The sequence below is a fragment of the Trichomycterus rosablanca genome, chromosome 20, assembly GCF_030014385.1.
Source record: "Trichomycterus rosablanca isolate fTriRos1 chromosome 20, fTriRos1.hap1, whole genome shotgun sequence".
Classification (NCBI taxonomy): Eukaryota; Metazoa; Chordata; class Actinopteri; order Siluriformes; family Trichomycteridae; genus Trichomycterus; species Trichomycterus rosablanca.
In genome coordinates, this window is record NC_086007.1 from 28,099,877 (window position 1) to 28,122,376 (window position 22,500).

Genomic DNA, 22,500 nt, shown 5'->3' on the forward strand with positions numbered 1-22,500 from the left:
AACGGAGTGCTCGCTGTGTGTGTACCGGTGAGTCCACACACACACACACACACACACACACACACACACACACTCACACACACACACACACACACTCATACACACACACTCACACACACACACACACTCACACACACACACACACTCATACACACACACACACACACACACTCACACACACACACTCACTCACTCACACACACACTCCTCACCTACACCGGCAGCGGCAGCAGCTTCGTCTCACCGCGCTTCCAACGGAGTGCTCGCTGTGTGTGTACCGGTGAGTCCACACACACACACACACTCACTCACACACACATACACACACACACACACACTCACTCACATACACACACACACACACACACACTCACTCACTCACTCACATACACACACGTTGGTGTATATGGGCACAGAGAATCCGTGAGCTATCGTCAGTCAGAATCATCTAGGAATAATAACAGAACAAACGTTCCTATTCTGATTATTACTGAATATAGCTGGACTTCTCTGTGCCCATTTAAATGCTTGGAACATGGAACAGTGGTCTCTTTTCCCTGAAAGGAGCTTCCATACGTTCCTCCGTATCTGTCTGAACTAAACGCTCTTAATCGTTCCTTGTTCAGACGGTAGGTGTGCTGCCGTGTTGGAGGTGTGTGAGGACGTGCTCTGTCCTGACGACATGCAGTGTGTGAAGACGGACAACGTCAGGGGACCGTACGCCTGCCAGTGTCCACAGGGCAAATTCGGAGAGTGTGCAGGTGTGTGTGTGTGTGTGTGTGTTTTCATTTTTCAAGGGTTGGCCAACAAAGCCCATCTATTTTGAGATGCACGTGTCAGTGCGCTCTCAGTGCAGGTCCCAAACCTGGATAAAATAGGAGGGTCGTGTCAGGAAGGGAATCCTGTGTACAACACAAACTGTACCGAGTCTGGCATGTGGACCAGATCTGCTGTAGCGCCCCCTGTTGATATGAGCAACAGTACAGAAGACACAGCAACTTTTTTATTATTATTTTCTCTTTTGTTTTTTTTTCCTCTTTTCTTATTTACTGCGGATCATTTAATTAGTTGCTCAGTTTAATTTTTGATTTATTATTACTTATTATTTACTATTTACTTACTATTATTAATTAATTGATTTATTTTAAGATTTTATTTTGTTTTGACTGCAAGAAAACAGCCCGAGTACCAGTGACTCCTTATAACTGGTGTAATGTCTCCCTCTGCTGGCTGATTGATGGTACTGCACAGAGAGGGATAACGGATTTATTTGTGTTTATCTTTAGGAAAAACTTTTAATGTAAAGTTTCTATTTTATAAACATCACAACATTCTATATTTTTATTATTTACATTATGAGTTATTTATTCCTATTAATATAAAATGAATTTCTGTGTAAGCAGGTCAGTGTGTGTTATTTGCTGACACAGCACTGTTTAATGTCTACATGATGCTACTCCTCTGTGTGTGTGTGTGTGTGTGTGTGTGTGTGTAGGCCACACCTCCTTGAGTTTCTATGGAAACAGTTATATAAGGTACCGCGTGACTGACAGTCGGATGAGCGACGAGGTGAAACTGCAGCTCCGCATCAGAACCTTACAGAGTGACGGAGTGATTCTACACACACACCCTCAACCCTGCGCTGTACTCACGGTACACACACACACACACACACACACACACACACACACACACCCTCAACCCTGCGCTGTACTCACGGTACACACACACACACACACACACACACACACACACCCTCAACCCTGCGCTGTACTCACGGTACACACACACACACACACACACACACACACACACACACACACCCTCAACCCTGCGCTGTACTCACGGTACACACACACACACACACACACACACACACACACACACACACACCCTCAACCCTGCGCTGTACTCACGGTACACACACACACACACACACACACACACACACACCCTCAACCCTGCGCTGTACTCACGGTACACACACACACACACACACACACACACACACACACACACACCCTCAACCCTGCGCTGTACTCACGGTACACACACACACACACACACACACACACACACCCTCAACCCTGCGCTGTACTCACGGTACACACACACACACACACACACACACACACACACCCTCAACCCTGCGCTGTACTCACGGTACACACACACACACACACACACACACACACACCCTCAACCCTGCGCTGTACTCACGGTACACACACACACACACACACACCCTCAACCCTGCGCTGTACTCACGGTACACACACACACACACACACACACACACACACACCCTCAACCCTGCGCTGTACTCACGGTACACACACACACACACACACACACACACACACCCTCAACCCTGCGCTGTACTCACGGTACACACACACACACACACACACACACACCCTCAACCCTTCCGCTGTACTCACGGTACACACACACACACACACACACACACCCTCAACCCTGCGCTGTACTCATGGTACACACACACACACACACACACACACACACCCTCAACCCTGCGCTGTACTCATGGTACACACACACACACACACACACACACACACACTACATTCCATCACCTGTCACTCTAAGCTCCGCCTCTTTGTGTTTGACTGACAGGTAGAGGAGGGGCGTCTCCATTTTCGTCTGGAATGCTCGGAGGAAGGCGGAGCCGTCGCCGTCTCCAGTCATCCTATCAGCGACGGGCGCTGGCATCACGTGACCCTCGAACTGGGTCAGAATTCCAGCATCCTGTCCCTGGACGACCGGGCGCAGCAGGCCCCGCCCGCCCCCCGACTCCCGGGGCCCGACTGGACCGTCTCTCTGGGGGCGCGGCACGGCGACGGTTTCCAGGGCTGCCTGGACTCGCTCACACTTAACGACATCGAGCTGCCGCTGCACAACAAACACACCCCGGCACACCTGAGGGTGCACACACACGCCGAGGTGGCGGCGCTGGGGGAGGTGAGTCTGGGGTGCGCGCTCTACCACGATCCCTGCGCCAACAGACCCTGCGCCAACGGAGGAGCCTGCACCGGCCTGCCCACTGGAGGTGTGTGTGTGTGTGTGTGCCATCAGTACAGTGAAGGGCTGAGAGAGTGTGTGTGTGTGTGTGTGTGTGTGTGTGTGTGTGTGTGTTCTCATTCTGTCTCCCTCTGTCTTAGGTTTCTCCTGTAGTTGCCCTCCTTTATACACCGGGCGGCGCTGTGAGACAGAGATTGGTGTGTGTGTGCCAAACCCCTGCCGCAGCGGAGGTGTGTGTAAACCCATCGGTAACGCCTTCCTCTGCAGCTGCAGGAGAGGATACACCGGCATCAGGTACACACACACACACACACACACACACACACACACACACACACACACTGTTTAAACTGTGATTAAATCCTATGAAGTGGCTTGATGCAGTACACACAGCCGACAGCAGAGGGAGCTCTTCACTTATTCATTATGTATTAGGCTCGTTACATACACACACACACACACACACACACACCTAAGTGCATATACCTGAGTACATGTGTGTGTGTGTGTGTGTGTGTGTGTGTGTGTTGCAGGTGTGAGGAGGACGTGAACGAATGCGAGCGCGGCGAGCTCTGTGAGGGCGGAGCCTCCTGCGTCAACACCTTCGGCTCCTTCTACTGCAACTGCAGCGTGCCGGGGTTTGTGGGCGGAGCCTGCGCCGTTCGCCCGGTCCTCGTCCCCGACATGCGATCGGGCCCCGCCTACTTCGGGAGGGAGGAGCTTATCGGCGTGGCGGTGGTGCTGTTCCTGATCATGGCGCTGGTCTTCCTGTTCGTGGCCTTCAGGAAGAAGGTTTTCCAGAAGAGCTACTCGCGCAACGACCTGTCGCTAATCCAGGACCCGGCCACCGCCGCGCTCCTGCACAAGGCTAACGGCCACTTCCCCGCCCTGCGGTGCTCCGCCGGAGACCCCATCGGCCTCTTCGCCGAGGGCGGGTGCGGTTTACTGTCCGGAGAAGCCATCGGCCTGTACTCGGAGAGCGGGCGGGGCCTGCCGGGGCCCCCGCAGGTCCCGGTGCGCCCCGTGGCCTACACGCCCTGCTTCGGGACTTCGGAGACCAGGGGCGGGGACAGGAAGGGCGTGGACGTGACGGAGATGAGCACTTTCAGACAGGGGGCGGAGTCGCCGAGAACCGTGGGGAGCATGACTCGACGGGGCGTGGCCGTGTGCAGCGTGGCGCCCAGCCGGTCGGAGTGCGACTCGCCGAGCATCAAAAGAGGCTGGGAGGAGGACGAGGGTGAGAGGGGTAACGGTTTAGGTTTGGGTTTATTATGGAGAGGAACGATGAGTGTGTGGACGCTTATAACCACGACCAGCCGCCGCCGCCGTATACGAGTCGTTATTAAATCATATAAAAGATCATTTATTATGTTATATAAACTCTCCTGTTTCAGCCTGATGGTGCTCAAAGATCTGAACCAAAATCACCAAAATATTATAGAGTTTATTATTGTTTCTAAAATTATCATCACAATTCTTTATTTCTACATTTGTTTTTTATTCCTGACCTTTGACCCCTGTGTTTGAAGGTAAAGTGGACGTGCTGGACGAGGTCACGTGTTTTTCGGGCAGTAATAAAGGAAGCTGCTCGGAGGTCCAATCACTGAGCTCCTTCCAATCCGACTCCTGCGATGATAACGGTGAGTCCTGCACTACTGATACACACCGCTACACGGGGGGGGTGCATTACACTCTGTGCCGGTGCGTGAGTGGAATTTTTTTGGAATGATGACATATCCACCTCCCATTTCTCACAGCTCAGGTCATCATCAGCCAATCAGAACACAGAAGTGTAAGTGAGGGACCAATAGGAGCTCCGAGCTCATTAAAGCGGTGAAATGTGACTGATTAATGAAACTGTCCTGCAGGCGCTCGGATCTGTGTGTGTGAGAGAGTGGGTGTGTGTGTGAGAGAGTGGGTGTGTGTGAGAGAGTGGGTGTGTGTGTGAGAGAGTGGGTGTGAGAGAGTGGGTGTCTCACCGCTCTCCGTTTCTCTCTCCAAGCTTCCATAGTGACGGTTATACGACTTGTCAACGATGCGGTTGACACAATCGAAAATGAAGGTATTCATACTGGATTATACACACACACACACACACACACACACACACACACTCACACACACACACTTGTGTACACACACACACTTGTACATTGATACACACACACACTTGTACATTGATACACACAGACACACACACACACACACACACACACACACACTTGTATACTGACACACACACACACACACACTTGTACATTGATACACACAGACACACACACACACACACACACACTCTGTGCTGATCTTCACTTCCTGTCTCTCATTAGTGTGTGTTCTGGACGGAGCTCAGACCCGGAGCCGAGGTGACTCCCTCACTCTCCTCATCCCCCTGTCCTGCTCAATACATGTACCACTGCATTCTGGGAAATGTCACATTCACTGGATGCTCTTTGTTCGCTTATCTAACCACACACACACTCACACACACACACTCACACACATACACACACACACACACACACACACAGGGTCTGAGTACCTGTTATTCTCTCTCTGTTGTTCTGTGTGTGTGTGTGTGTGTGTGTCGCTCTTTGCTGACCCTGCGCTTTATGTTTGTTGCTGATAGTGTGTGTGTGTGTACAGTGTGTGTACGGTGTGTGTACGGTGTGTGTGTGTGTGTCACTGCGCTTCTGTGTGTCCACACGCGGCTGCACGTCGTTGTTTTGCTGGAATATGATTTTTTGTGCTCATGACCTCACGGCTGTTCCACAGGCATGCCCCGCCCCTTCCACAGGCATGCCCCACCACTTCCACAGGCATGCCCCGCCCCTTCCACAGGCATGCCCCACCCCTTCCACAGGCATGCCCCGCCCCTTCCACAGGCATGATGCGAGGTGTTGCATGCTGAACCCTGACGGCCCGCCCCCTCGCCCTCTCTGTCTTCCTGTCTCTAATTCTTATTGGCTGTTGTGTCTCCGCAGCGTACCACTGGGACACCTCTGATTGGCTGCCCAGCACACGAATCTCCGACGTCCAGGAGGCCCCATCAGGAGACGCGGGCGTGGCCCTGGAGTCCGACTACTATCTGGGCGGCTTCGACGTGGACACGGAGTTCCCGCCCCCTCAGGAAGAGTTCGGGTCACATGACCGGCTCCCGGCGGCGCTGTCCTGCGAGGACTACCCCGCCGGTCGAGCCGTCTCCACGTCCAGCACCCTGACCCGGTCCAGGCCGCAGTTCCACCCCAGCCAGTACCTCCCTCCTCATCAGCTGCCGAGCGGCGCCGGCGCGGACGACCTGGTGTCGGTCAGAACGTCGTCCGTGTCGGACGTCTCCGTCCCGTTTGGGTTGGAGGACTCGGAGACGGGAGGAAGTCTGGACAGTCTGGACGCCACGCAGACGCAGATTTACACACAACAGACCGAAGTGTGACGCCGCACACGCTAAACACGCTAAACACGCGTGTACTGTAAACACACGGAGAGCGAAGTCCGGCCGAACGCGGCGGGAATCGAGTGAAAACACGCGGACCGAGACGTTTCTACAGCCAAACAGCACAAGAGTTCAGATTTATAATGGACGTTTGTTTGTTTTTTTATTTTTGCACTAAACTCTCTCTCTCTGTGTTTATGTTAATGTCTCTCGACCCTCCCGTCCTCACTCCCTCGGCTGCAGGGTGAAATACTTTAACGTCTGCCCCACAGAGAGCACTATTTTATAAGCTGTCCAAGCTGAACGGCATGCCGAGTGTGTGTGAGTGTGTGTGTGAGTGTGTGTGTGTGTTGTAGATTTATGTAAGATATTATGATTTGTGTGTTTTTTATCCTTCATGTCGTTTGTATATCAGAAAGCCATAACGTTAGCGTTTGTGCAGAGCACCGTGTTCAGAAACACGGTCCGGACCACGACTCTCATTCCCGGCGAGGCCGAGCAGCGAGAACCGAACCCAACGAAAACACGACCACTAGGTGTCAGTATCAACAGGCGAGCAGCACCGTCTTCTAAACCCATAATAATAATAATAATAAAGCGCAGAGAGTCGAGCTGAGCACCATGTCTTAAATAATAATGAATAAAGAGATGAATTGGGAGTCTGGGGGGAGGGGGGGGGCTAGAAGCAGGAAGGTGGAGGATTAAATTATTTTGCTTTGTGATAAAAGGAAAGAAGAAAAGCGTCAGTGAACTGCAGTAAAAAAGAAGAACATGATTCATGTTTACCACCATTTTACCCTGGTCAGGATCGTGGTGGGTCCGGTTTTCTCATAATTACTGGGTGCAGTGCAGTAACACTTCCCAGACAGGACACTTGGCCCGACCGGCTGATAGCACCGCTGTGGATTGGAACCCAGGATCCCAGCGATCTCAGTGTGCTGGTGTAATTTATCACTGCGCCGCCCGAGCACCCAGACGGACGTGTCCTATTATTATTATATTTATTATTAAAGTACGATGGGTAGTGATGACACCTCACAGCCAGAATGTTCTGGGTTCGAATCCTTTCTGTGTGATCTGGGTTTCCTCCAAGTGCTCCAGTTTCCTCCCACAGTCCAAAGACCTGCAGTCAGGATAACAGGAGCTATTAGAAATGACGAGTGTTTCCTGCCTTTCACCTACCGAATCAGACCCACCGCAACCCTGACCAGGATAAGCTGGTAATAAAACAGACAGTGAGTGAATGTTCATGTTGTTCCTTGTAAAAATGACTGAAGCTTCATATCTGTTTCCCTCCGAGTACAAAAGAGAGAAAGAAGCAGAAAAGTGGAAGAGAAATAAAGAGAAGGAAACAAAAGCAGGTCAGAGAGAGAAAAAGTTACGTCTGTGTTCAGAGGGACGAAGGAAACGATTCAGAAAGTGCAGAACTAAATCTCTTATTTAATGTTTCTATATTATTTGGTGGTTCGTTTGAGCTCTTAAACATAAAAAGTAAAATAATCAAGTTTTTATTTGTTATCACAGATAATAAAAGTTCACTGGGGAATATTAGTGACACTGAAGCTGAGGAACAGAGTGAAGAATTTCGGTTTATTCTCCACTTAAATGTTTCAGGAGGCAAAAATTGTGGGGGGCGGCATCAAATCCAGAAAAAAAGATTTTCTAAATGGGTAAACCGTCTCCGGTCCGTTAGACCGTCGCTCCCCACAGACCGGTTTCATATAAGATATCATTTCATGGGCCGGCGGGGGCGGGAGGATTTAAAATAGAATAACTAACTACTCACAAATCAGTTTGAACCCTGAACTTTTTTCAGTGATATGCTCCCACCTAGTGGTGATAGGAGACACTAACACCCGAAGTGTGTTGGAAATGGAAGCGGTGTTTTATTTATTCTTTCTGTGCAGCCCAGGAATAAATGACGCACGAACCGGTACCAGTCCGTGGCCCGGTGACTGGGGACCACTGCGTTAGAACTTATGGGGGACGCCCCCTTGTGGAGAGAATAAGGATTTTTTGAGTGTGTGTGACAAAATGTAGGTGGTTTGAAAAATAGTTTGAAACCCTTGCATTAGACACCAAGCTGAAGATTTTGGTCGCAGTTCAGCTCGAGCAAAACAAACCTGATAAAGAAATTAATGAAATTATATAAAAGTTTCATTCTGAGTCAGTTTGTGATGTTTGAATCTTTTGTTTATTTCATTTCAGCTCCAAAAACCAAAACGTGCAGCAGATTCATGTTTAAAAAATCAACACGGTGGAAATGTTCTCTCTGTAAGATGTTTTATCCTTTTTTAAGACGTTTCTGTGTTTTTGGGTCCAAATATGAAACAGGAGAGGAAATCACGGTGTGTTTACGACCCGTCCTGAGTAACACGGTACTGTAAGGATAATGATGGTACATGATGTTATTGTTACTGAGAGATGAGAAGGTGTTTATAAACTCTTTATAATATGATGAAGGATGTTTAGTGTGTTAATCACATCAGTACGGGTCTGTTACAATTATCATTAGGATTTCATTATGATCGGGGGACATGTGATGGTCCAGCTGAGCTCCACACACCCCTGGATACCCAGGAAACCTCTCACCGGTGATCTGAGTCCAGAACGAATCTCTGATCAGACGTATCAGGACAGTAAAACGTCTCTCGCCTGAACTTTTCATAAAAACTGAGAGATTGTTGTACAGTGTAAATAAGTTTTGTAGATACTCAGATGAATTAAAAACAGGATTTTGGATGCACACACACACACACACGTTATTTTTATTATTATTTTATTATTATTATTATTATGATTTTGATCTGTGTAGAATTCATCTTCATATCAGCTTCAGTTTTGCGTCATAAGAAAACGATATTTTTTATTTTGTTTGTTATTGTTTATTTTCCTCCTGTCGCTCTGTTGTTCATCCTGTCAGTATTAAAACTCCAATCTTTAAAATAATGAAGATAAAATAAAAAACAGAATTTTTTTAAACTGCTGGAATTGATTTTCTAATCAAAGCAGAAATAAAAAAATACTCTTGCAAAATGACTTTGTGTGTGTGAGTGTGTGTGAGTGTAAGTGTGTGTGTGTGTGTGTGTGTGTGTGTGTTTATGTGACTGAGTGTGTGTGTGTGTGTGAGAGTGTGTGTGTGTGTGTGTGAGTGTATGTGAGTGTGTGTGTGAGTGTGTGTGTGAGTGTAAGTGTAAGTGTGTGAGTGTAAGTGTGTGTGAGTGAGTGTAAGTGTGTGAGTGTGAGTGTAAGTGTGTGAGTGTGTGAGTGTGTGTGTGTGTGTGAGTGTAAGTGTGTGAGTGTGTGTGAGTGAGTGTAAGTGTGTGTGTGTGTATGTGACTGAGTGTGTGTGTGTGTGTGAGAGTGTGTGTGAGTGTGTGTGAGTGTGTGTGAGTGTGTGTGAGTGAGTGTAAGTGTATGTGTGTGTGTGTAAGTGTGTGAGTGTGAGTGTGTGTGAGTGAGTGTAAGTGTATGTGTGTGTGTGTGTATGTGACTGAGTGTGTGTGTGTGAGAGTGTGTGTGTGTGAGTGTGTGTGTAAGTGTGTGAGTGTAAGTGTGTGTGAGTGAGTGTAAGTGTGTGAGTGTAAGTGTGTGAGTGTGTGTGTGTAAGTGTGTGTGAGTGAGTGTAAGTGTGTGAGTGTGTGTGAGTGTGAGTGTGTGAGTGTGTGTGTGTGTGAGAGTGTGTGTAAGTGTATGTGTGTGTGTGTGAGAGAGTGTGTGTGTGTTATTTTGTCCAACCTGCAGATACTTTCACTTCATTGACGGGAGCTTTTGTTCCACGTTTCAGTCACAATAACCTTAAGCAATCGATTAAATGCAACAGAGGAAGCAGTTTGGGGAAGGCCCTGTCCTGTTTGGCATGAATGTGCCCTTGTGCACTGAATGTGATCCATACAGACGGTTTAATGAGCTCAGACCTTAACAACACTGACTATTAACTGAACAGGCACAAATTCCCACAGACCTGTAAATAATCTGAAGGCTCTAATAGCTGCAGGGATAAATCAGGTTCCATATTACCGCCTGTGGTTCTGGAATATGATCTCCAATCAGCTCATGGTCCGGCGTCCACATACTTCTGACCACGTAGTGTACATTTCGGATTGGCCAGGCTCGCGCTCGCCTCTAAAAATAGCCGCCGTGAGTCTATTTCCGTCCTCCCGCGTCGGAGAGTCACGCGGCCGCGCCCGTTCCCCTCGCCTCACCCTTCATTCTGTTATTCTCAGCCCGTCACTCTCTCTCCTCCTCACTCTGTAATCCCTCCAGCATCCCTTCATCTTCCTCACATCTCCTCTCCAGCGCTCCTCCTCCTCCTCCTCCTCCTCCTCGCTCCCGCGGTCACACATGCCGGGTGTGGACGGTGAGAGCCGACACGAGGAGAACACGAGCGAGACCGAGCTAAAGAGCCGCGACCGGAGAGAAGAAACTCCGGACAGAAAAGTGAACAACACACACGCTAACGCCCACGCTGTAATCATAAGGTTGCTGGTTCAAGCCCCACCATCGCCAAATTGATCCTGAGTGAGGTTTTCCTTTCCAACCTTGGTGAAGCGACCACTGTTCCAGTAGAAGCTCCCAGCATTACGCTCACAGTGTACAGAGAACAGAGATGAACAAAGTTTACATTTATTTATTAATAACACTGATTAACAAGAATATATTTATATAAGTACAAAGTGTGTGTTCTTTCAGTCCATGTATAGTATCACACACACACACACACACACACACACATATACATTAAGGGTGTGGCAGTGTGTGCAGCTGGAATGTACGTATTGACCCGTGTTTACGTGTGTGTGTGTGTGTGTGTGTGTGTGTGTGTGTGTGTGGACATTAGGAGTGTGTAGTGCTGGTTATTCAAGTACAGCAGTGTGTGTGTGTGTGTGTATAGAGTCATTATTGGAAAGTAGGCGTGGTCCGCTCCTGTCGTCACGGAGACGAGTACAGGATCTCCCCCACGGTGGCGTAGGTCCCGGTAAGGAAGCCCAGGACCCCGATCAGGGCGATGCTCAGGTCCTTCAGGAGGAGCAGCGCAGACGGGCGCGTGGGCCGAGCCATCAGCTCCACCAGGGGCGGGAACACCAGCGCCAGGGCGGAGCTGCTCACTGCACCCACCAATGAGATCACCAGATCTAAACGAGGGACCAGGACGGCGACCGCGCCTGCACAGAGGAGGAAAACACCAAGTTCCGTTAGGCGCAGTACGAAATCATCAGCATGTGTTGTACTGATCGAGGTAGATAGAGGAGCATCGTCACACACACCTGCACACACACACACACACCTGCACACACACACACACACCTGCACACACACACACCTGCACACACACACACACACCTGCACACACACACACACACCTGCACACACACACACCTGCACACACACACACCTGCACACACACCTAACTACACTGTGGTCAAAAGTATGTGGACAACTAACCACGATTTACATTATCAGCATTTAGCGGATGCTTGTTATCCAAAGAGACTTACAGTACAGTTACAGTATACAGTCTGAGCTGTTGAGGGTTGAGGGCCTTGCTCAGGGGCCCAACAGCAGCAACCTGGCCGTGGTGGGGCTTGAACCAGTGACCTTTTGATAACTAGTCCAGTACCTTAACCGCTTGGCTACAGCTGATCATGTTAATATATCTCGTTACTTTCCACAAGATTTTGGAGTTTGTCTGTGGCGATTTGTGCCCGTTTGTTGAAAAGTGCATCTGTAAGGTGAGGTACCGGTGTTGATAAGAACACCTGGCTCACAATCAATGTTCCAATTCTTCCCAAAAGGTGTAAGTAAGGTGTCTGGAACAAACTCAGCGATCAGGACGATCAGGACGGATGATCTCGATTCAGTGACTTCTGCAACGACTCAGTTGTAGCCTAGTGGGTAAGATACTGGACTAGTAATCAAAAGGTTGCTGGTTCAAGCCCCACCTCTGCCAGGTTGCCATTGTTGGGCCCTTGAGCGAGGTCCTTAACCCTCAATTGCTTAGATAATATACTATCACAGCACTGTAAGTCGTTTTGGATGCCAATGTCCTTCAGAAGTTCATCGTGTTTCCAAACATATTTTCATCAACCGCTTTATCCTGGTCAGGGTCGCAGCAGGTCCGGTTCAACCGTGACGCACCGGCCGCAAGGCAGGAACACCCAGAACAGGGTGCCAATCCAGGACAGGTCAGCCAGGACAGGTCAGCCAGGACAGGTCAGCCACCCCAAACTCATAAATACACAAACATCATCTAACGTGTTACAGTGTTTTATTATCAGGTGAGTGTGAGGTGTGATGGTCTATACTGACCACCAGGGGGAGCGCTGTGAGTTATACTACTGAGTACCATGAGATACATTGATATACCTATAGCAGAGCAAAGCATGATGGGAGTTATTTTATAGCAGAACTACATTTTATGTCTGAGACTAAAGGAAACTACAGCAGTGAAACCTAACGGCAGGAGTGTACTGCTCCCTGATTGGCTGTAAGTCAGACAGGATTGTGGTGTAGATTTTATATTTACATACAAACAGTTCTCCCATTTTAGTCGTATCCAATTCCCCAGTCATATCTCCTCCACTGCTGCTGACCCCGCCCTGACCAGGAGGGCCAAACCGAACACACACGAGGAACAAAGCACACGGAGGATCCTGGGAGCTGTGTGGTGCCAACGCTACCCGCTGTGCCACGTGCTGGGTGTGTGCTGCGTGTTACTCACAGGTGACGCAGGTGAGCAGCGCTCGGGTGCAAAGGTCAGCGTGGCGTCTCCGCCTCTCCGAAACCCGCTCGCACACCGCCGGAACCACGATCTCCGCGGCGACGAAGAACTGAACGGCGAAGGTTATAAACACGCCGAAGGAGTAAAGAACCTTCACCAGGAGATTCGACCTGCACACACACACGCGCACACACACACACACACACACAGATACACACACACAAAGATACACACACACACACACCACACAAATATACACACACACCACACACACCCACCCACCACACACACGTGCACACACACACACACACAGATACACACACACAAAGATACACACACACACACACACACACACACAAATACACACACACAAAGATACACACACACACACAGATACACACACACACAGATACACACACACAAAGATACACACACACACACACACAGATACACACACAGAGACACAGAGACACACACACCACACACACACACACACACACAGATACACACACACAAAGATACACACACACACACACACACACAGATACACACACACAAAGATACACACACACACACACACACAGATACACACACACAAAGATACACACACACACACACACACACAGATACACACACAGAGACACAGAGACACACACACCACACACACACACCACACACACCACACACACAGATACACACACATAAAGATACACACACACACACACACAGATACACACACAGAGACACAGAGACACACACACCACACACACACACCACACACACACACACACACAGATACACACACACAAAGATACACACACACACACACACACAGATACACACACAGAGACACAGAGACACACACACCACACACACACACCACACACACACACACACGTGCACACACACACACACACACACACACACACACACACAAAGATACACACACATACAGAAACACACACACACAGAGACACACACGCACACACAGATACACACTCTAGTTACTTCTCATCACGTGAGGTCAGGGGTCAGGTCTAGGTGTGGTTTGGTAGCTATGGTTACCAAGAGTCATGTGGCAGGTTGAGTGTGATGCTCCCTTTGATCTCATCACCGAAGCGGAGGTAGCCAAGCGTCGCCAAGGAAACGTACAGGACGGTGACCACGCCCATGGCCACGTCGAGAGCGCAGGAGAAACGCTTCGGCTCTCGCATCTGATTCTCCACAGGAAGAACCTGAGTAAACAAAAAAGCTGCTCCAGTACGGGACCAAAAGTATGTGGACACACCCACTCCTACAAAACCAAATTCAACAGAAACCAAATATGTCCATGTGGGGGCGCCACAAAGGTCAGACATAACAGGGCGTGTCTGAGGGAGGGTCAGATAGGGTTTCTCCTGGGGTCGGGTTCAGGCCCCGGAACAAGCGGTGCAGGAAGACTCAGGGAATATCGGAATATCGGGATCCTCCATACGCGGTGCGGCTCACTGTGAGACTCCATCACTGACTGCAAACCAGGAACTGTGGGAGGGAACTGGACATGACTAAATCAGGACACATGGGCAGGACTCACCACTCCAATCCCTTCAAAGGCAAAGATGGCCGTCCCGAAAAAGAAGGGGAACTTCCTCCACGATGCGACGTACAGGAGGTGCTGAGGTTCTCCTACACCCTGCACACACACACACACACACACGTTAACACACACATTAACACACACACACACACACGTTAACACACACATTAACACACACACACACACACACACACACACGTTAACACACACATTAACACACACACACACACACACGTTAACACACACTCACACACACACTAATACGTTTAAGTCTCTCACACACACACACACACACACACACACACACACTCACAGGCAGTATGTAGGCGTAGATGAGGGCGAGGCTGACGGCCATGGCGAGGTTGGCGGCGGCGCTCATGGGCGCCATGTTGCTGAGCTCTCTGATGAAGGTGAGGAGGATGAGGAAGGGCAGCAGCAGCAGCACGTACACGCGCTGGTCCAGCACCGGCACCATGGAGACGGCAGGAACGGCGCCCCCCTCTGAGCTGTTGGGGTTAAACACTAACGCTGCTCCTGCTGGTGAGGATGAGGAGGATGAGGAGGAGTTCACTGAGTGACCTTCAACCATCTACACAAACACAAACAGCTCCGTTAGTGAGGTCACGTCAGAGTGGGCATCGACCCAAACCCACCAAACCAGGTCTGTATGAAGCTTTATCAACAAGGCAACAGGAAATGGTGTTTATTTTATACCTGGATGAGGAGATGTTTAGTAGGATGTGTTAGTAGGATGAGGTGTTAATTATGAGGTGTTAGTTATGAGGTGTTAGTAGGATGAGGTGTTAGTAGGATGAGGTGTTAGTAGGATGAGGTGTTAGTAGGATGAGGTGTTAGTAGGATGAGGTGTTAGTAGGATGAGGTGTTAGTTATGAGGTGTTAGTAGGATGAGGTGTTAGTTATGAGGTGTTAGTTATGAGGTGTTAGTAGGATGAGGTGTTAGTAGGATGAGGTGTTAGTAGGATGAGGTGTTAATTATGAGGTGTTAGTAGGATGAGGTGTTAGTTATGAGGTGTTAGTAGGATGAGGTGTTAGTTATGAGGTGTTAGTAGGATGAGGTGTTAGTTATGAGGTGTTAGTAGGATGAGGTGTTAATTATGAGGTGTTAGTAGGATGAGGTGTTAGTTATGAGGTGTTAGTAGGATGAGGTGTTAGTTATGAGGTGTTAGTTATGAGGTGTTAGTAGGATGAGGTGTTAGTAGGATGAGGTGTTAGTAGGATGAGGTGTTAATTATGAGGTGTTAGTAGGATGAGGTGTTAGTAGGATGAGGTGTTAGTAGGATGAGGTGTTAATTATGAGGTATTAGTTATGAGGTGTTAGTTATGAGGTGTTAGTAGGATGAGGTGTTAGTTATGAGGTGTTAGTAGGATGAGGTGTTAGTAGGATGAGGTGTTAGTAGGATGAGGTGTTAATTATGAGGTGTTAGTTATGAGGTGTTAGTTATGAGGTGTTAGTAGGATGAGGTGTTAATTATGAGGTGTTAGTTATGAGGTGTTAGTTATGAGGTGTTAGTAGGATGAGGTGTTAGTAGGATGAGGTGTTAGTAGGATGAGGTGTTAATTATGAGGTGTTAGTAGGATGAGGTGTTAGTTATGAGATGTTTATTATGGTGAGGTGTTTATTTTGTACCTGTTTGATGTTCTCAGCCAGAAAGACGAAGTAAACACTACAGAAACCCAACTGAGTCAACACCAGGAAAAAATTCACCAGGAACCTGCAGGCAAAAACTCAATTCAATGAGACAGAGGAGGGTATAGGGTGTAGGGTATAGGGAGTAATGTATATGGTGTACGGTATAGGGTGTAGTGTGTAGGGTATAGGGAGTATGGAGTAGTGTATAGAGTGTAGGAAGTAGTGTATAGGGAGGAGGATATAGGGAGTAGTGTATAGGGTATACAATGTAAGGAGTGGGGTAGGCGATGTAGGGTGTAGTGTAAAGGGTGTAGGATGAAGAACGGAGGGGGTAGAGAGGAGGGTAGAGGGAGTAATATATAGGGTGTAGGGTGTAGGGTGTAGGGAGGAGAGTGTGAGACAGCTCACCTGCCGAAATGGGCCCCCTTTCGCAGGAAGTGGGAGGAGCTTGTCTCCATGGCGACGGCCACCGTCTCGCTGTACCCGAGCGCCGACCTCTTCGTCCTAAGGCGGAGAGAATTGGCATGTTCGCCCTCAACTTTACACAGACGACATGATCAGTAAAAGCTCAAACGTGATTGGTCGGAGTCTCACCTCTCACTGAGATGATGGCTGCAGTTCACCAGGATGTGCATGCAGTGAACACAGACCACGCCCATCAGCACCAAGCACACCGGCCCCACCTACACACACGAGGTCAAGGGTCAGAGGGGCAACTGTTCCAGCAGCACTGATCTCGGTGCAGCGCCGTCGATCAGCCAGCAGAGGGCGTAACTGCTGCAGGTATGAGGAATCCCCTCTGGCAGAGTTATACCCTCCTCATCACTGCAGCAGTGTCGCCCTCTGCTGGCTGATCGACGGCGCTGCACCGAGACCCCCGGCCGAGCGGATAAATCCTGCAGGACCCACCAGTATGCCAGCGTTCTTCAGTGCCAGCGGCAGCCCGAGCAGCCCGGTGCCGATGTTCCCCTTCAGGAGGTGCAGTAACGTCTGAGTGAAGCTGAGAGATTAAGAGAAAGTGGGCGTGGTCAATATACGTTTTAACGAGGCGTCCATATAATTGTGATGAACATCCAGCTGGTGTGTACAGGCGTCTTTACTCGGATTGTGTCAGTTCTGCCCTCTAGTGGAGGAGTGGAGGCATTACACATGTCAGACGCTTACTTTTCTGTCAGCGACAGACGTGGGGACACCAAAAGTATGTGGACAACCACTGTATGTATACATTCTATATCTATAGTCTGTGGCAAGAGGTTGGGAAGGTCCTTTCCTGTTTCAGCTCGACTGGAGTGTCTGTATGGGCACAAATCCCCACAGACACACTCCTTCCATATTCATTTACATGGGCAGGCTTTAGCAGACTCTTCAATCCAAAGCGACTCACTGGATACAATTTGAGCAGTTGATGATTAAGGGCCTTGTTCAGGGGCCCAACAGTGGCAACTTGGTGATGGTGGGGCTTAAACCAGCAACCTTCGATTACTATAAATGACTAGCAAATCTCCGCTTGTGATTGGTGGATTTCTGATTTGGAATTGTGGGTAGTTCAGTGCTTTAGTGTAGGGTGTAGGACGGAGGGAGTAAGGTATAGGAGGTTATAGGGAGTAGTGTATAGGGTTAGGGTATACGATGTAGGGAGTAGTGTATAGGGTTAGGGTATACGATGTAGGGAGTAGTGTATAGGGTGTAGGGTATACGATGTAGGGAGTAGTGTATAGGGTTAGGGTATACGATGTAGGGAGTAGTGTATAGGGTGTAGGGTATACGATGTAGGGAGTAGTGTATAGGGTTAGGGTATACGATGTAGGGAGTAGTGTATAGGGTTAGGGTATACGATGTAGGGAGTAGTGTATAGGGTTAGGGTATACGATGTAGGGAGTAGTGTATAGGGTTAGGGTATACGATGTAGGGAGTAGTGTATAGGGTTAGGGTATACGATGTAGGGAGTAGTGTATAGGGTGTAGGGTATACGATGTAGGGAGTAGTGTATAGGGTGTAGGGTATACGATGTAGGGAGTAGTGTATAGGGTTAGGGTATACGATGTAGGGAGTAGTGTATAGGGTTAGGGTATACGATGTAGGGAGTAGTGTATAGGGTTAGGGTATACGATGTAGGGAGTAGTGTATAGGGTTAGGGTATACGATGTAGGGAGTAGTGTATAGGGTGTAGGGTATACGATGTAGGGAGTAGTGTATAGGGTGTAGGGTATACGATGTAGGGAGTAGTGTATAGGGTTAGGGTATACGATGTAGGGAGTAGTGTATAGGGTTAGGGTATACGATGTAGGGAGTAGTGTATAGGGTTAGGGTATACGATGTAGGGAGTAGTGTATAGGGTGTAGGGTATACGATGTAGGGAGTAGTGTATAGGGTTAGGGTATACGATGTAGGGAGTAGTGTATAGGGTTAGGGTATACGATGTAGGGAGTAGTGTATAGGGTTAGGGTATACGATGTAGGGAGTAGTGTATAGGGTTAGGGTATACGATGTAGGGAGTAGTGTATAGGGTTAGGGTATACGATGTAGGGAGTAGTGTATAGGGTGTAGGGTATACGATGTAGGGAGTAGTGTATAGGGTTAGGGTATACGATGTAGGGAGTAGTGTATAGGGTTAGGGTATACGATGTAGGGAGTAGTGTATAGGGTTAGGGTATACGATGTAGGGAGTAGTGTATAGGGTTAGGGTATACGATGTAGGGAGTAGTGTATAGGGTTAGGGTATACGATGTAGGGAGTAGTGTATAGGGTTAGGGTATACGATGTAGGGAGTAGTGTATAGGGTTAGGGTATACGATGTAGGGAGTAGTGTATAGGGTTAGGGTATACGATGTAGGGAGTAGTGTATAGGGTTAGGGTATACGATGTAGGGAGTAGTGTATAGGGTTAGGGTATACGATGTAGGGAGTAGTGTATAGGGTTAGGGTATACGATGTAGGGAGTAGTGTATAGGGTTAGGGTATACGATGTAGGGAGTAGTGTATAGGGTGTAGGGTATACGATGTAGGGAGTAGTGTATAGGGTTAGGGTATACGATGTAGGGAGTAGTGTATAGGGTTAGGGTATACGATGTAGGGAGTAGTGTATAGGGTTAGGGTATACGATGTAGGGAGTAGTGTATAGGGTTAGGGTATACGATGTAGGGAGTAGTGTATAGGGTTAGGGTATACGATGTAGGGAGTAGTGTATAGGGTTAGGGTATACGATGTAGGGAGTAGTGTATAGGGTTAGGGTATACGATGTAGGGAGTAGTGTATAGGGTTAGGGTATACGATGTAGGGAGTAGTGTATAGGGTGTAGGGTATACGATGTAGGGAGTAGTGCATAGGGTTAGGGTATACGATGTAGGGAGTAGTGTATAGGGTTAGGGTATACGATGTAGGGAGTAGTGTATAGGGTTAGGGTATACGATGTAGGGAGTAGTGTATAGGGTTTAAGGATGTAGTGTATAGGGTGTAGGGTAAAGGGAGTAGTGTATGGGGAGTAATGCATAGGATGTAGGAAGTAGTGTGTAGTGTATAGGGTGTAGGGAGAAGTTGATGATTAAGGGCCTTGCTCAGGGGCCCAACTTGATGGTGGGGCTTGAACCAGCAACCTTACGATTACTATAAATGACTAGCAAATCTCCGCTTGTGATTGGTGGATTTCTGATTTGGAATTGTGGGTAGTTTAGTGCTTTTCCTTCCTCTAAAATTAGTCATATCCAGTTCCCCTGACTGTAGCTTCCGCTCCGCTATCTGTGAATCCGTCATCTCTCGTGCAGACGCCTCGACCTGCCAGCAGAGGCCGCGACTGTACAAGGAACCCGTTTGAAAATCCCTCCCTCAGTCATGACCAGTTATGCCTGTTGGACGCCCGGGCGGTCGATAGCACAGCCATCACAATCATGTTTAGCACTGATGAATAATCCTGCAGCACATGAGGAGGTCCGAGACTCACGTGATGCCGTGTTTCTGCTCCTCATCTCCATTACCGTCCTCATCCCAGTTCTCCTCTCCTCCCGCGTCCTGCATCAGCGGCGTCATCAGCTCCATATCTGCTCGGGGGGGGGGGGGGTTAGGGTTAGGGTTAACACACCAATGAAACCTGAAACCTCCCTTCCATAGAACTGATTCTACAGATTACAGCGATGGGCCCCTGAGCTCAGTAGTCATCAGGGCGTCCACATACTTTTGACCACGATTACTTACCTAGTTGCTGCTCCATCTTCTGATCATTTGGGCAGTGTGGGGGGTCGAGGGGTCGAGGGGTCGAGGGCTCCTCCTGCTACCAGGCGTGAAAAATAAAGATAAAGTAAAACTTCAGTCAGTAACATTCATTCATTCAGCACTTTATCCTGGTCAGGGTCACAGTGGGTCCAGTTCACTGGGCGAAAGCCAGGAAACACCCCAAGCAGTCACCAGTACATCACACACACACTGACTGCATGTTTTTGGACTGTAGAAGGAAACCCACACAGACACAGGAAGAACATGCAAAACTCCACACACTGGGAATCGAACCCAGGACCTTCTTGCTGTGAGGTGACACCACCTCCCTAAAATTATTACTATATTTTAACCATGTACAGCAAGTAGCGACTTACAGTTGCTGTGCAGATAACTGAGGGTTAGGGGCCTCGCTCAGGGGCCCAACAGTGACACAGCGGTGCTGTCAGTCGGCCAGACATCTACACACACACACGACCAGCTGTCTGACGTGTAGGTGGCTGAAGCCCTGCGATACCCTGACTGTCCTGCCTTGTGTTCAGCGTTTCCTGATGGAACCGGGGCCACCACGACCCTGACCAGGATGAAGCGGAGATGAAAATGTAAATATCTTTCCATTAGCGCACTATAAGCCTCCAGTTATTTATGGCACTAAGAATACAACGCGAGCAACAGGAGGTTTAGAGGCCTCGCTCAGGGGCCCAACAGGAGCAAGTCGGAGGTGGTGGGGATTGAACCAGCGACCTTCTGATTATCAGTCCAGTACCTCAGATCTAAACTGCTGAGCTACCAACCCCTACCAAGTCTACTAATATATAATAATATGTGCCATTCAATCATTCATTCATGTTCACTGAGTACTTCATTCTGATCAGGGTCGAGGTGGGTCCTGCAGCACCCGGAAACCCAGTCGGATACAGACCTCAGGGACCAACACACCCTCGCTCACCCAGCGCTTTCATTTAGAGCAGGTAATCCAGCTCGGATCAAAACAGGAGTACCCGGATGACACACGAGGAGAACCTACCAAACCCCTCACAGACCGTGACCGGAGGCGAGGACTGAACCCAGGTGCTCAGACCCACGGTGCTGTGCGGCACTCACACCAGTGTCACGATCACGCGCGCGGGCGCGAGCAGCTTACCCACGGCGCGCGACGCTCCCAGCCGGACCCGCACGCGCTGACGTGTCTCCTCCCGGGGCCGCGCGACACCCCGATACCCGCCACGCTCGTGCGATCAGGCGATTCTACCGATCACGGAAGTGCGTGATGTGTTCGCATCCCGCCCCGCACCGCCCCGCCTCGCGCAACATCGTGGACACTCCCACACTGAGCATGCGCAGAACGTCACCGGCGCGAGGGTCTTAAAGGAGGCGCGCGCGGCGTAAACATCAAAGCACTGCATGCAAATGATTTAATTTGAATTTACGTGTTTCAATCACAGCTGATACTAACAGGTGTAATAAATCAGTCATATGACGCAAATCACGTGCTTACAGACTGTGCAGTAACAGTTTAGGGAAGGTCCTGTCCTGTTCCAGCATGAGCGAGCTCTATAAAGACGTGAAGAGAAGCTCCAGTGTCCTGCACAGAGCCCTGAGCTCAGCCCCACCCAACAGATCTGGGACGAACCGGAACACCGACTGATCCATCAGCACCCGGCCGTATACATACAAACGCTGTCATCTATAGGGCAGGTGTAGCCTAGTGGTTAAGGTACTAGACTAGTAATCAGAAGGTCGCTGGTTCAAGCTCCACCACTGCCAGGTTGTCACTGTTGGGCCCCTGAGCACGGCCCTTAACCCGAATACTGTCACAGTTCTGTAAGTTACTTTGGATAAAAGAAAGTAAATGTTTTGCTTGAATGGGCA

The 22,500-nt window shown here is 49.1% G+C and overlaps 2 protein-coding genes across 7 annotated transcripts in view; one reads left to right on the forward strand and one right to left on the reverse strand.

The window, feature by feature from the left end:
* The window catches only part of fat3a (FAT atypical cadherin 3a), a 42,435-nt gene extending 35,308 nt beyond the window's left edge, over positions 1–7,127 (forward strand). For 2 of the 3 annotated variants that reach the window (XM_063017280.1, XM_063017279.1), the window contains 9 exons: positions 627–761; positions 1,496–1,653; positions 2,638–3,070; positions 3,183–3,336; positions 3,576–4,279; positions 4,572–4,682; positions 5,045–5,104; positions 5,373–5,408; positions 6,027–7,127. In XM_063017280.1, the coding sequence (XP_062873350.1) occupies positions 627–761; positions 1,496–1,653; positions 2,638–3,070; positions 3,183–3,336; positions 3,576–4,279; positions 4,572–4,682; positions 5,045–5,104; positions 5,373–5,408; positions 6,027–6,475 (2,240 nt within the window). In that variant the 3' untranslated portion in view covers positions 6,476–7,127. The remainder of the gene's footprint in view (positions 1–626; positions 762–1,495; positions 1,654–2,637; positions 3,071–3,182; positions 3,337–3,575; positions 4,280–4,571; positions 4,683–5,044; positions 5,105–5,372; positions 5,409–6,026) is intronic. The other variant, XM_063017281.1, reaches the window with a different exon arrangement.
* A 3,958-nt stretch (positions 7,128–11,085) lies between these two features.
* Positions 11,086–21,900, reverse strand: slc36a4 (solute carrier family 36 member 4). Of its 4 annotated transcripts, none has more exons than XM_063016918.1 (12): positions 21,773–21,900; positions 20,611–20,683; positions 20,360–20,456; positions 17,333–17,423; positions 17,018–17,106; positions 16,832–16,927; positions 16,421–16,505; positions 15,086–15,361; positions 14,770–14,868; positions 14,262–14,431; positions 13,197–13,366; positions 11,086–11,640 (listed from the first exon to the last, which is right to left on the reverse strand). In XM_063016918.1, exons 2-12 carry the CDS (start codon positions 20,624–20,626, stop codon positions 11,408–11,410), a joined length of 1,422 nt encoding a protein of 473 aa, XP_062872988.1. In that variant the 5' UTR covers positions 20,627–20,683; positions 21,773–21,900; the 3' UTR covers positions 11,086–11,407. The 4 variants fall into 4 exon arrangements, with proteins under 4 accessions (XP_062872988.1, XP_062872985.1, XP_062872987.1 ...); XM_063016915.1 differs by having other exon boundaries at positions 20,611–20,686; XM_063016917.1 differs by lacking the exon at positions 21,773–21,900 and adding an exon at positions 21,656–21,722 and having other exon boundaries at positions 20,611–20,686.
* Between the last annotated feature and the right edge of the window lie 600 nt (positions 21,901–22,500).